The sequence below is a fragment of the Salvelinus sp. IW2-2015 genome, linkage group LG11 (genome assembly GCF_002910315.2).
Source record: "Salvelinus sp. IW2-2015 linkage group LG11, ASM291031v2, whole genome shotgun sequence".
Taxonomy (NCBI): Eukaryota; Metazoa; Chordata; class Actinopteri; order Salmoniformes; family Salmonidae; genus Salvelinus; species Salvelinus sp. IW2-2015.
Window position 1 is genome coordinate 45,959,460 of NC_036851.1, and position 15,512 is coordinate 45,974,971.

Below are 15,512 nucleotides of genomic sequence, written 5' to 3' on the forward strand. Positions count from 1 at the left end.
ATGGCTGACCCAAACATATATTTCCATCCATGTCTGGCATCAGACGGGATATAGTTCATGGCATAAGCTCCCAGAATGCCCACGGTGATAGCAATGCATTTCACTATACTTGTGCACGTGACAATAAAACTTAACCTAGGGAAGAAAAATGTTTGGGGTATATGAGTTTAACATGTTTTGTGTGAGTATAGGATTAATGTAGTTTACATTTGAATGATCCTTGGATGATGTGACACAATTGATCATGGTTTTGACATAAGGTAAAACTATCAAGGTGCAACAGTATGTACTAATTTGTGTCTATTTTCATATGTGTGCCTATATGGAGGAAATGTATATAGTAAAGGTAAAGCAGCTAAAAGAAAATGCTAATTTGTTTATCATAAATATATTCAATGTCCCATATAAAACATTAGCTGTTAAAAACTACATTCATGTTTGGAGAAAGGTCATAAACAATATATATTCTTCATGTACATATACATGTTTGATATGCAATATATTGCTAATGAATCTGGCAAAATTCCAGGATAATATGTAAACMCTAAGAAACAGTGGTATCTTTAATGATTATTCAGGCTTTATTACAATTCTGCAGATGGCAGACTGAAACATTGCATAAGTATTGCATGTTCTTTTAGGCCTACTGTACATTGGTGGAGGCTTGTCAGAGGAGGAAGGAGGACCATCCTCAGTGAATTTCATAAAAATGAAAAGTTATCCTTTTTAGATAAAACTATACTAAATATATTCACATGTCAACAAATATTTAAAACACACTGTTTTGCAATGAAGATCTACAATAGCCTCAGCAGCACTCTGTAGGGTAGCACCATCTTGTAGCCGGAGGACAGCTAGCTTCTGTCCGTCTCTGGGTACTTTGACTTCAATACAAAACCTAGGAGGCTCAYTGTTCTCACCTCCTTCCATAGACTTACACAGTTATAATGAMAACTTCCGGAGGACGTCCTCCAATCTATCTGAGCTCTAAATTATGTTAGAGTTGTTAGTGGTCATCTATTTAGGCAAACTTATTATTATGTACAGTGCATTCGGAAAGTATTCAGACCCCTTGACTTTTTCCACATTTTGTTACGTTACAGCCTTATTTTAAATTTGATTAAATTGTTTTTCCCCCCTCAATCCACACACAATACCCCATAATGACAAAGCAAAACCAAATATTTCAGAAATGTTTGCAAATGTATATATATATATATATATATATATATATATATATATATTATATATATATATATATATAATATTATATATATATATATATACAGTGGGGAGAACAAGTATTTGATACACTGCCGATTTTGCAGGTTTTCCTACTTACAAAGCATATAGAGGTCTGTAATTTTTATCATAGGTACACTTCAATGTGAGAGACGGAATCTAAAAACAAAATCCAGAAAATCACATTGTATGATTTTTAAGTAATTAATTTGCATTTTATTGCATGACATAAGTATTTGATACATCAGAAAAGCAGAAGTTAATATTATTCTGGGCTGATCCCTCACCTTCCTCATGATCATTGATGCCCCACGAGGTGAGATCTTGCATGGAGCCCCAGACCGAGGGTGATTGACAGTCATCTTGAACTTCTTCCATTTTCTAATAATTTGCGCCAACAGTTGTTCTTCTCACCAAGCTGGCTTGCCTATGTGTCCTGTAGCCCGTCCCAGCCTTGTGCAGGTCCTACAATTTTATCCCTGATTGTCCTTACACAGCTCTCTGGTCTTGGCCATTGTGGAGAGTTTGGAGTCTGTTTGATTGAGTGTGTGGACAGGTGTCTTTTATACAGGTAACAAGTTCAAACAGGTGCATTAATACAGGTAATGAGTGGAGAACAGGAGGGCTTCTTAAAGAAAACTTAAGGTCTGTGAACCGGAAATTTTACTGGTTGGTAGGTGATCAAATACTTATGTCATGCAATAAAATGCAAATTAATTACTTAAAAATCATACAATGTGATTTTCTGGATTTTTGTTTTAGATTCCGTCTCTCACAGTTGATGTGTACCTATGATAAAAATTACAGACCTCTACATGCTTTGTAAGTAGGAAAACCTGCAAAATCGGCAGTGTATCAAATACTTGTTCTCCCCACTGTATATATATATAAAAAAAACTGATATCACATTTACAGAAGTATTCAGATTATAGCCTCGAGTCTTCTTTGGTAAATACAGGTACACCTGTATTTGGGCCACTCAAGGACATTCAGAGACTTGTCCCAAAGTCACTCCTGCATTGTCACTGCAGTGTGCTTAGGGTCGTTCTCTCTGTACTTTGCACCGTTCATCTTTCCATTGATCCTGATTAGTCTCCCAGTCCCTGCCGCTGAAAAACATCCCCACAGCATGTTGCTGCCACCACGTTTCACCGTAGGGATGGTGCCAGGTTTCCTCCAGACGTGAGGCTTGGTATTCAGGCCAAAAATTTCAATCTTGGTTTCATCATACCAGAGAATCTTGTTTCTCATGGTCTGAGTCTTTAGGTGCCTTTTGGCAAACTCCAAGTGGGCTGTCATGTGCCTTTTTAATGAGTGGCTTCCATCTGGCAACTCTACCATAAAGGCCTGATTGGTAGATGGGAGCAGAGATGGTTGTCTTTCTGGAAGGTTCTCCCATCTCCACAGAGGAACTCTAGAGCTCTGTCAGAGTGCCCATCGTGTTCTTGGTCACCTCCCTGACCAAGGCCCTTCTACCCCGATTGCTCCTTTCTCTGAGCTCTACAGACAATTTCTTTGACCTGATGGCTTGATTTTTGACTCTGACATGCACTGTCAGCTGTGGGACCTTATATAGACAGGTGTGTGCCTTTCCAAATCACATCCAATCAATTGAATTTACCACAGGTGGACTCTAATAAAGTGGTAGAAACATCTCAAGGATGATCAATGGAAACAGGATGCACCTGAGCTCAATTTCAAGTCTCATAGCAAACAGCCTGAATACTTACTGTATGTAAAATAAGATATTTTAGTTTTTTATTCATAATACATTTTCAAAAATGTCTAAACCTGTTTTCGCATTTTTATTAGGGGGTAGTGTGTGTAGATTGACTTTTTTGAAAATCCTCAGCAATTTTAGAATAAGGCTGTAATGTAACAAACTGTGGAAAAAGTCAAGGGGTCTGAATACTTTCCCGAAGGCACTGTATCCATGTTACAGCGCTTGTTTACRGAAGGCAGACGGAAGCAACCACCTGTGTTAATTAGCTATCTATGGTGCTCAAACACCTGTGAGTAAGTGTAACTAGGGAGGAAGTGGATCGGAAGTGTAGTTCGTCGACTGGAGGCAGGCACACAGCCGTATGGATCTGACCTTTTACAGTAAGTATCTTTTTTATTTGAAATACTATTTTTGCTAATATGAAAGATAAGTTCMATAAGTTTCAAAAACCGTATTGCAAGCGATGGTTATTGATGATCTGTTTTAGCATTTAGAAACGTCAGGATTGTAGATCACATGGACCCACTGTAAGCAGTGCTTAGCTGAGAACCCTTGGGATAAGAAAGAMTGCCTTCTTAATGCCTTGGGATCTTGAGAGTAACAAGCAGGATAAATAAAAACCCTCACAGTAGTACATGTAAATAARTTATTGGCTGCAAAGCCCATATAAATGACAGAAGTAGGGAAAAACACGTATTGTGTGTCATAAAAATGTTCAGTCTAATAACTAACCTCACAGTAGGCAGTATGGGCTATAATTTCCAGTTGTGAATTACATGTTTGATGTGACCTGGCTTGCGTAATGGCTAATCTCCATTATTTTTTTTACAGATTTCGACTGATAACTTGAAAACGATCAATTATRATCCTCGTCAGTTTTACGCCGAAACAGAAGGTGGCAGCAGTTTTAAATATATGTAATTGTGCCAACTGTCAGGAAGAGGGACGATACAGCGATTTGTAAACATGGCTGTTGACGGGACCAGCGTGGCCCTACCGCAGTTTCTTAAGAAAATAGAACTGATAAAACAGGGTGCAGAAGCTCGTGTATATCGAGGGTCATTTTTGGGCAAGCCAACCATTGTAAAAGAAAGGTTTCCGAAATTGTACAGACACCCGTTGTTGGATGAAAAACTCACACATCGCAGAACCGTGCAAGAGGTGCGCTCAATACTTCGCTGTCGAAAAGCTGGTGAGTAGTGTTAGCCCAAGATGTAGCYGAGGAAAACTCAACTCCGTTCTCTTATATCAATTGAGAACTGGTCGCGCGAAATTCATACTTTWATTTTTTTTAAACGTATCAAAATCAACCACGGACTTTTTCCTAATTTGTGTTGCTCAACTGGAGACGTAGCGGCCTTGACCTACGCCTCATGTCCACCAGATGCATTGCGTTCCGTCGAAAGTCATTAATTGKCAATGGAGCAGTCCGCAACTCTAAGTTGTGGTGTACTGCAGTGCGTTATATTTTCAACTCGTGCGTTGCTTTACCTTGCTGTGGTACAAACGGAAGTACACAGACTCCACCTTGCTAGCTTTTAGCCAACGATTTTTAAAATAACTTACCCAAGAAAGACCTAGACGATAGGATGTCGTATCAAATGGGAGSAAATTAATCATAGTGCGCAGAACAAGCAAGGAGGTGGGCAGAGCCATGCACGAGTTTGTGAGATCCCATTGGCTCATTCTAGCATTCAGTTGCATATTTCCGTTATGGAATGTCTGAAATTCATGTGTGCAATAACGTAATTCGACCTTGCACTCCTAAACATCGTAATTTTTTGAATACTTTCGCAAAGGGTAAAGTGTTGGAGATTGTAGTTTTGGAAACATAAAACTATGGACATCAAATGTTTAATCATTTAGAAATGTTGCAGAATGTCAGCCAAAATCCATCTCGTTCCATCTTCTCTCACTGCCTGCAAATAAGCTTTCTCTCATCATCATATTTTGTAGTGAGTGGAAACGCCAAGTGGATGCTTCACATTTAGCCTATACAGTGCATTTGGAAAGTATTCAGACACCTTCCCTTTTTCCAAATTTTGTTACTTTACAGCCTTATTCTAAAATGTATTAAATTATTTTTTCCCTCAAATCTACACACAATACCTCATAATGACAAAGTGAAAACAGGTTTTCAGAAATGTTGCCACTTTTAATTAAAAAAACAAAACAGATGTCTTATTTACCTAAGGATGCAGACCCTTTGTTATGAGACTTGAAATTGAGCTAAGGTGCATCCTGTTTCCATTGATCATGCTTGAGATTTTTCTACAACTTGATTGGAGTCCACCTGTGGTAAATTCAATTGATTGGATGTGATTTGGAAAGGCATGTCATGTGCATGTCAGAGTCAAAAACCAAGCCATGAGATTGAAGGAATTGTCTGTATACAGGATTGTGTCGAGGCACAGATCTGGGGAAAGGTACCAAAAAATGTCTGCAGCATTAAAAGTCCCCAAGAACACTGGCCTGTATCATTGTTAAATGGAAGAAGTTTGGTACCACCAAGACTCTTCCTAGAGCTGGCCGCCCAGTCAAATGGAGCAATTGTGAGAGAAGGGCCTTGGTCAAGGAGGTGACCAAGAACCTAATGATCACTCTGACTGAGCCCCAGAGTTCCTCTGTGGAGATGGGTAGGACCTTCCAGAAGGACAACAATATCTGCCACACTCCACCAATCCGGGCTTTGTGGTAGAGTGGCCAGATGGAAGCCACTCCTCAGTAAAAGGCACCTGACAGCCCACTTGGAGTTTTCCAAAAAGGCACCTAAAGACTCTCAGACCATGATGAAACCAAGATTGACCTCTTTGGCCTGAATGCCAAGCCTCACATCTGGAGGAAACCTGGCACCATCCTTACGGTGAAGCATGGTGGTGGCAGCATCATGCTGCGAGGCTTTTTTTTCAGTGGCAGGGACTGGGAGACTAGTCATAATCGAGGGAAAGATGAATGGCGCAAAGTACAGAGAGATCCTTGATGAAAATCTGCTCCAAAGCTCTCAGGACCTCAGACTGGGGAGAAGGTTCACCTTCCAACAAGACAACGTCCCTAAGCACACAGCCAAGATAACGCAGGAGTGGCTTCGGAACAAGTCTCTGAATGTCATTGAGCGGCCCAGCCAGAGCCCGGACTTGAACCCGATCAAACATCTATGGAGAGCCCTGAAAATAGCTGTGCAGCAAYGSTCCYCATCCAACCTGACAGAGCTTGAGAGGTTCTGCAGAAAAGAATGGGAGAAACTYCCCAAATACAGGTGTGCCAAGCTTGTAGCGTCTTACCCAAATAGACTCGGCTGTAATCGCTGCCAAAGTTGCTTCAGCATAGGAAAGGGTCTGAATACTTATGTAAATGTGATATTTCAGTTTGATATTTGTAATTAGCACACAAAAAAAAATACTAAACCTGATTTTGCTTTGTCATGTGTGTAGATTGAGGAGAAAAAAACTATTTAATCAATTTTAGAATGAGGCTGTAACGTATCAAAGTGGAAAAAGTCAAGGGGTCTGAATACTTTCTGAATGCACTGTACATCAGGTGAAATATCTGGCTCATTTTACTATCTGTGTTTTAGCCAGTTGAAAAATGAAGCACATATACGGAAAATGCGGGCTAGACATACAGCAAAACCAGTGGTGGCAAAAGTACACAATTGTCATACTTGAATTAAAGTAAAGATACCTTAATAGAAAATGACTAAAGTGAAAGTCACCCAGTAAATTACTATTTGAGTAAAAGTCTAAAAGTATTTGGTTTTAAATATACTTCAGTGTCAAAAGTAAATGTAAATGCTTCCTGACATCCAGGACCTATATACCAGGAGCTGTCAGAGGAAGGCCCAAAAAATTGTCAGACTCCAGTYACCCAAGTCAGACTGTTCTCTCTGCTACTGCATGGCAAGCAGTACCGAAGTGCCAAGTSTAGGTCCAAAAGGCTCCTTAACAGCTTCTATCCCCAAGCCATAAGACTGCTGAACAGCTAATCAAATGGCCACAGTGCAGCTACTCGCTGTTTATTATCTATGCATAGTCACTTTACCATTGCCTACATGTACAAATTACCTTGACTAACCTGTACCCCTGCACATTGACTCGGTACTGGTACCCCCTGTATAAAGCCTCCTTATTGTAACTTTTTTTTTTTTAACAAAAAAAAACGTCCTTATATTAAGCAAACCAGACAACTTATATTTGGGTCTACTCTCCGACATAAACTCAGCAAAAAAATAAATGTCCTCTCACTGTCAACTGTGTTTATTTTCAGCAAACTTAACATGTGTAAATATTTGTATGAACATAAGATTAAAAAACTGAGAGAGAAACTGATCAAGTTCCACAGACATGTGACTAATAGAAATGGAATAATGCGCCCTGAACAAAGGGGGGGGTCAAAATCAAAAAAGTAACAGTCAGTATCTGGTGTGGTCACCAGCTGCATTAAGTACTGCAGTGCATTTCCTCATGGACTGCACCAGATTTGCCAGTTCTTGCTGTGTGATGTTACTCCACTCTCCCACCAAGGCACCTGCAAGTTCCCGAAGATTTCTGGGGGGAATGGCCCTAGCCCTCACCCTCCGATCCAACAGCTCCTAGACGTGCTGAATGGGATTGAGATCCGGGCTCTTCGCTGGCCATGGCAGAACACTGACATTCCTGTCTTGCAGGAAATCACGCACAGAAAGAGCMSKAWGGCTGGTGGCGTTGTCATGCTGGAGAGTCATGTCAGGATAAGCCTGCAGGAAGGGWACCACATGAGGGAGGAAGATGTCTTCCCTGTAATGCACAGCGTTGAGATTGCCTGCGATGACAAAAAGCTCAGTCCGATGATGCTGTGACACACCACCCCAGACCATGACGGACGCTCCACCTCCAAATTGATCCCGCTCTAGAGTACAGGCCTCAGTGTAATGCTCATTCCTTCGACGATAAACGAGAATCCRACCATCACCCCTGGTGAGACAAAACCGCGACTCGTCAGTGAAGAGCACTTTTTGCCAGTCCTGTCTGGTCCAGCGACGGTGGGATTGTGCCCATAGGCAACGTTGTTGCCGGTGATGTCTGGTGAGGACCTGCCTTACAACAGGCCTACAAGCCCTCAGTCCAGCTCTCTYAGCTTATTGMGGACAGTCTGRGCACTGATGRAGGGATTGTGCGTTCCTGGTGTAACTCGGACAGTTGTTGTTGCCATCCTGTACTTGTCCCGCAGGTGTGATGTTCGGATGTACTGATCCTGTGCAGGTGTTATTACACGTGGTCTGCCACTGCGAGGACGATCAGCTGTCCGTCCTGTCTCTTTAGCGCAGTCATCGGCGTCTCACAGTACAGACATTGCAATTTATTGCCCTGGCCACATCAGCAGTCCTCATGCCTCCTTGCAGCATGCCTAAGGCACGTTCACGCAGATGAGCAGGGACCCTGGGAATCTTTCTTTTGGTGTTTTTCAGAGTCGAGTGTATTGAATTGAGTGTATGTGTACACAGAATTGAGTGTATATAAACTTCTGACCCACTGGGAATGTGATGAAATAAATAAAAGCTGAAATAAATCATTCTCTCTACTATTATTCTGACATTTCACATTCTTAAAATAAAGTGGTGATCCTAAGACTGAATTTTTACTTGGATTAAATATCAGGAGTTGTGGAAAACTGAGTTTAAATGTATTTGGCTAAGGTGCATGTAAGCTTCCGACTTCAACTAATATATATATATATCTTTTTTAAATAGAGAACCTATTTCGTGCACAAAACCGTTCAAACGAAATCCAATCAGTTGTCTCCCACTTTTCAGGAAATATTGGCATCATGTCAAAAACACTGCAGCGGTCATTCGACCGTTCTTCAAAGAGAAGACGCGGTAAWGAGATAAATAATGTAGCCTAAGCTACTGAAAATAGGCATTTTACAAGATTAAATCATGACAGGAGCGTTTGATTGTTATTAAAGAAATGGYGTCCAGACAGGCTACTTTAGACAACTTTCTGAATGTCCATATAGGCGTATAGAGTAGAGGTTGACTGATCTTTCAACACCGATTAATCTGCCTATTTTATTTATTTCATTTTATTTATTTGTAATAATGACAATTACAACAATACTGAATGAACACTTATTTTAACTTAATGTAATACATCAATAAAATCAATTTAGCCTCAAATAAATAATGAAACATGTTCAATTTGGTTTAAATAATGCAAAAACAAAGTGTTGGAGAAGAAAGTAAAAGTGCAATATGTGCCATGTAAGAAAGCTAACGTTTAAGTTCCTTGCTCAGAACATGAGAACATATGAAAGCTGGTGGTTCCTTTTAACATGAGTCTTCAATATTCCCAGGTAAGCAGTTTTAGTTTGTTGGTATTATAGGAATAATAGGACTATTTCTCTCTATACCATTTGTATTTGACACTTTAGTATTGCCAGTGTAACAGTATAGCTTCCATCCCTCTCGCTCCTACCTGGGCTCGAACCAGGAACACAACGACAACAGCCACCCTCGAAGCAGCGTTACCCATGCAGAGCAAGGGGAATTACTACTCCAAGTCTCAGAGCGAGTGACGTTTGAAACGCTATTAGCGCGCTCCCCACTAACTAGCTAACCATTTCACATCGGTTACACGGGAGTTTGTATGGCTTGAAGCACAGCGAAGAGCTTCTGGCAAAACGCAGGGAAGTGCTGTTTGAATGAATGCTTACGAGCCTGCTGCTGCCTACCACCGCTCAGTCAGACTGCTCTATCAAATCATAGACTTAGTTATAACATAATAACACACAGAAATACGAGCCTTAGGTCATTAATATGGTCTAATCCGGAAACTATAATCTCGAAAACAAGACGTTTATTMTTTCAGTGAAATACGGAACCGTTCCGTATTTTATCTAACGGGTGGCATCCATAAGTCTAAATATTCCTGTTACATTGCACAACCTTCAATGTTATGTCATAATTACGTAAAATTCTGGCAAATTAGGCGGCCCAAACTGTTGCATATACACTGACTCTGCGTGCAATGAATGCAAGAGAAGTGACACAATTTCACCTGGTTAATATTGCCTGCTAWCCTGGATTTCTTTTAGCTAAATATGCAGGTTTAAAAATATATACTTCTGTGTATTGATTTTAAGAAAGGCATTGATGTTTATGGTTAGGTACACATTGGAGCAACGATACTCACCGCATCGATTATATGCAACGCAGGACACGCTAGATAAACTAGTAATATCATCAACCATGTGTAGTTAACTAGTGATTATGATCGATTGATTGTTTTTTATAAGATAAGTTTAATGCTAGCTAGCAACTTACCATGGCTTCTACTGCATTTGCGTAACAGGCAGGCTCCTCGTGGAGTGCAATGTAATCAGGTGGTTAGAGTGTTGGACTAGTTAACTAAGGTTGCAAGATTGAATCCCCCGAGCTGACAAGGTAAAAATCTGTTGTTCTGCCCCTGAACGAGGCAGTTAACCCACCGTTCCTAGGCTGTCATTGAAAATAAGAATGTCTTCAACTGACTTGCCTAGTTAAATAAAGGTGTAAAAAACAAACCAAAAAAACGGCCAAATCGGTGTCCAAAAATACAGATTTCCGATTGTTATGAAAACTTGAAATCGGCCCTAATTAATCGGCCATTCCAATTAATCGGTTGACCTCTAGAATAGAGAGAATAATCTAACTCAAACCCCAGTCAAAGCACCAGTCAATCAACCACCAGCGTAGTCAAGACACACGAGAAAATATTTATCCTTTCCTTAAAAAGTATTGTAAWAAACCTATAGGCCTAATTTAGCCTTTCCGAAAGTAGGCTATACGATAATGAATTGACAAGAAAAGTATGAAGGTGACCGCTCTGCTATAGTATGAACATGAAATTGACAATCATTAAAATAGAAACCAATATACTCAACATGTCATAGCCTAWTTATTAGCGAAGCTGATTATCGAGGGGGAGAGTKTTGKAAAGATTGTGAGGAACTACTATAATTTGAATGGATGAAAAGAACGSACATCGTTGACTTTCTGTTTGAGGTGAAGAGAGAATGACTGAGAAACAGACCTGGGCACTTCCCTACATGTTGATATTTGCGAGGAGCAGGCCAGGTGGACCTACTTCTATGGTACTMAGTCTCCTGCGYTCCGTCTACATTAACAGGACAGAGAAACCAGACACGTKCTCATTGCTGAYGTTGAGCGWGTAAATTATGGTCTGAAATAAACCAACACGTGTTTCTCACAAGTGTAGCAGGTTCCTCACTCTGCAAATAACGTTTCCACTCCGAAAAACTAAATTACTGTAATTAATACATGCATTAACAGAAAATAATGTAGGCTAACCAAATGACAGGGATTAATGGTAAATTGTCTGTTTYACAAACGGTAGGTAACTACATGGGTATTCATAAAAGTGCATTGCGTGCCGATACTRTATGGCCTACGCTACTATTCTACTTTGCGGGTTATGATGTGTGACAGAAATTACATATTTACCTGATTTGTTGGATATTTAACAATTATTTACTTAACAAACTGAGATATTTCTGTCCTACTAATGCTGTGTTTTATGGTCTCAACTGTAGCACCCTGCAGCAAATCTGGGTGTATGGTTTTACAAGATAGCTTGAGTGTGCAGTTGACGGCTTMATTATTGCAATAATAATCAATATTAAATAAAGATGATTGTTTTAAGAAATGTCTCCCTCAGTATGAATTTCCACGACAGGTGGCATCAWTTTTTTTGTCTCGCCTAAAATGGCATATTGTCCAGGTGTGTGTGTGGGGGGGCCAGGACCGAGCATGATCATTGTTGATTAGTCTATATAAATTAAGAAAAGATTCCATATCAAATTATACCATGCCATGTTCAGCAAGCAAGAGCAAGCCTGCATCTCTCCTCCAATAGGCTATTAGTAGTCTAAAGAAAATAAGTCGAAATAAGTGTCCAACAAGCATTTGTATAGTCTGGTTTTTCCTGGGACTGTACATGATTTTAGAGGAATAGCCGAGGCAGCGGAGAGGCATAATTGTGCAACAGAACAATGAAGACTGATAGGCTCGAGATGTATAGCCTAAATTAGAAGCGTATGCATATTAGCCCATAATTCATCAACTCAATGTTAGGCTTAATACTGTAGTGAATAGGCCTATATCTAGTCTTAATGTAACCGATGTGAAATGGCTAGCTAGTTAGTGGTGATGCACGCTAATAGCGTTTCAATCGGTGACGTCACTCGCTCTGAGACCTTGAAGTAGTTGTTCCTCTTGCTCTGCAAGGGCCGCGGCTTTTGGGTGTTTYGTGGGTGTCAGTTGTTGATGTGTGCAGAGGGTCCCTGRTTTGAGMCCAGGTAGGGGCGAGGARAGGGACGGAAGCAATACTGCTACATTAACATCAATAGACTACATCCTGACAAAACACACCATATGAGTGGCCTGCTAATGTACTTATTTCTTTTCAAAACWGGATGTTTGAGTGGTTATTGAAATTAGACTACATCACTGCAGTTTATAGCCTATAGACAATTGTGCACTCACTTGATAACAATAATATAATCCTCATTTCACTTTGTATATAGCCCAGGTAGAATAATGTTCTTGTCTAAAATGGTCCTAATCAAAAGTGGAGATTTGCGTGCCCGGGGACCAGTGTGACAGTGTTAGGCCACCCTGGAGGAATGCACAGATCTGCCATTTCATAATCTGTTCACTTTATTTTCAGGCACTTTCACAGATAAATATTTAGCCTATAGCACTAATATTTAGCTAATGAATGGCCTAAAATTTAACTTCTTACTTCAGTTACACATGACTATTCTCTCTCTTCCAGCTGTTTCTGTGCGCAATAGTCTATAGGCCTATGCACGCCTCTCCGCAGTAGGCAATTCCTCTTCTCATGAAATCCCAGCAAAAGCTATAGGACATTTATTTTTTATACTAGGCCTAATAGCCTATTCGGGGAAAGAAGCAGGCTTGTTCTTGCTAATTGCTGAATGTAAAACAGGCCTACAGCATAGGCCAAATTAACTGTTGTATACAGTCCGCACTGTCATGAATGATTCAACTGAAAATCAGAGGGAGCAATCTTTGGACAAGATGTAGTGAGTGACTACAGGTGTTCTATGCAATCATTTTTAATCTTGAAATRAATATTAGTTACAGAGCTGCTTCTCACTGCACAGGTGTCCAGAACTGGACAGCTGTCAATTCTTTCCAATACAGGATGTTGATGATTGCTAGGCCTATACTGTTCTAGCGCAGATTATACATTATATATACAAAAGTATGTGGACACCCCTTTTTTAAATTAGTGGATTCGGCTAATTCAGCCACACCCGTTGCTGACAATTCTATAAAATTGAGCACACCGCCATGCGATCTCCATAGACAAACATTGGCAGTAGAATAGCCTTACTGAAGAACTCAGTGACTTTCAACGTGGCACCGTCATAGGATGCCACCTTTCCAACAAGTCAGTTCGTCAAATTTCTGCCCTGCTAGAGCTGCCCAGATCAAATGTAAGTGCTGTTATTGTGAAGTGGAAACGTCTAGGAGCGACAACTGCTCAGCCAYGAAGTGGTAGGCCACACAAGCTCMCAGAACGGSACTGCCGAGTGCTGAAGCGTGTAGAGCGTAAAAATCATCTTCTGTTGCAACACTCACTACCGAGTTCCAACCTGCCTCTGAAAAGTCCAGCACAAGAACTGTGCATCGGGAGATTCATGAAATGGGTTTCCATGGCCGAACAGCCGCRCACAAGCCTAAGATCACCATGTGCAATGCCAAGCGTTGGATGGAGTGGTGTAAAACTCTGGAGCAGTGTAAACGCGTTCTCTGGAGTGATGACTCGTTCTTCACCATCTGGCAGTCCGACGGACGAATGAGGGTTTGGTGGATGCCAGGAGAACGCTACCTGCTTGAATGCATATTGCCAACTGTAAAGTTTGGTGGAGAAGGAATAATGGTCTGGGGCTGTTTTTCATGGGTCGGGCTAGTCCCCTAAGTTCCAGTGAAGGGGAATCTTAACTCTACAGCATACAATGACATTCTAAACGATTCTGTGCTTATAACTTTGTGGCAACAGTTTGGGAAGGCCCTTTCCTGTTTTAGCATGACAATGGCCATATGCACAATGCGAGGTCCATACAGAAATGCTTTGTTGTTATTCGGTGTGGAAGAACGTGACTGGCCTGCACAGAGCCCTGACCTCAACCCCATCAAACATCTTTGGGATGACTTGGAACACCGACTGTGAGCCAGGCCTAATCACCCAACATCAATGCCTGACCTCACTAATGCGCTTGTGGCTGAATGGAAGTCCCCGCAGCAATGTTCCAACATCTAGTAGAAAGCCTTCCCAGAAGGAGGAAGGAGATGTTCGAGCACGTGTCCACATACCTTTGGCCATGTAGTGTACATATCAGATAAGATACAAGCCTGTATATCCCTGATCTGTATTAGTGTCTAATTATACCCCCCCTTCTCTCTCATCCCCACCAATATATATCTCTCTCTCTCTCTCTTCAGGAATATCTGCACCAGTCGTCTACTTTGTAGACTACACCTCCCACTGCATCTTCCTTGAAGACATTGTCGGCTCCATCACCGTACGAGACCACATCGCATCCACACAGCTCTCCTCTTCCCAGAAAAGCCCAGAGGAACGCCTGGACCAGCTCGCTAAGAAGATGGGTCAGATTCTGGCCAAAATGCACGATGAGGACGTTGTCCATGGAGACTTGACCACTTCCAACATGCTGTTGAAGGCGGGCGGAGAGACGGAGCTGGTCCTCATTGACTTTGGCCTGAGCTACATATCGGCCTTGCCCGAGGACAAGGGAGTGGACATGTACGTGCTGGAGAAAGCTTTCCTCAGCACCCACCCCAACACTGAGGCTCTGTTCGAGAAGCTGCTGAAGGCCTACGCAGCCTCGTCCAAGAAGTCCCACGCTGTCATCAAAAAGCTTGACGAAGTTCGGTTGAGAGGGAGAAAGAGATCGATGGTCGGTTGAGAGGGAGAAAGAGGTGGGTTGAGAGGGAGAAAGAGGTGGGTTGAGAGGGAGAAAGAGGTGGGTTGAGAGGGAGAAAGAGGTGGGTTGAGNGGGAGAAAGAGGTGGGTTGAGAGGGAGAAAGAGGTGGGTTGAGAGGGAGAAAGAGGTGGGTTGAGAGGGAGAAAGAGGTGGTCGTGGGTCGGTTGATGGGGAGAAAGAGGTGGTCGTGGGTCGGTTGAGAGAAAGAGGTCCGCGGTCGGTTGAGGATAGAAAGGTCGATGGTAGGTTAAAGGGAACCTACGAGATAATCTGTGCAAATGCATTTATAATGACATGCCCTGTTTGGCACTGATTTGTTAAGTTCTATTTGATATTTGTATGGAAGCATATAGGCATAGAGACTCAGTGCCACAATGTTATGTTACTAGAAATATTTGTTTTTGAAATAAAAGACTGCTCGCTTTATTGGTTTGTGTTCTTTCAGTTTAGTATGCTGAGAATCTAGAATGTGGTTCCTCAGTCAGCCCCACACGGTATGCAGGCAATGATTTCTCAATAATATTTCTATTGCGCC

General features: G+C 41.5%; 1 protein-coding gene across 1 annotated transcript; it reads left to right on the forward strand.

Annotated features, from left to right (window-relative positions):
- The first annotated feature begins 3,899 nt into the window (after positions 1–3,899).
- Positions 3,900–15,156, forward strand: LOC111970479 (EKC/KEOPS complex subunit TP53RK). The gene is made up of 2 exons (XM_023997243.2): positions 3,900–4,157; positions 14,475–15,156. The coding sequence occupies exons 1-2, from the start codon at positions 3,932–3,934 to the stop codon at positions 14,957–14,959; spliced, it is 711 nt and encodes a 236-aa protein (XP_023853011.1). The 5' UTR covers positions 3,900–3,931; the 3' UTR covers positions 14,960–15,156.
- Positions 15,157–15,512: the final 356 nt, after the last annotated feature.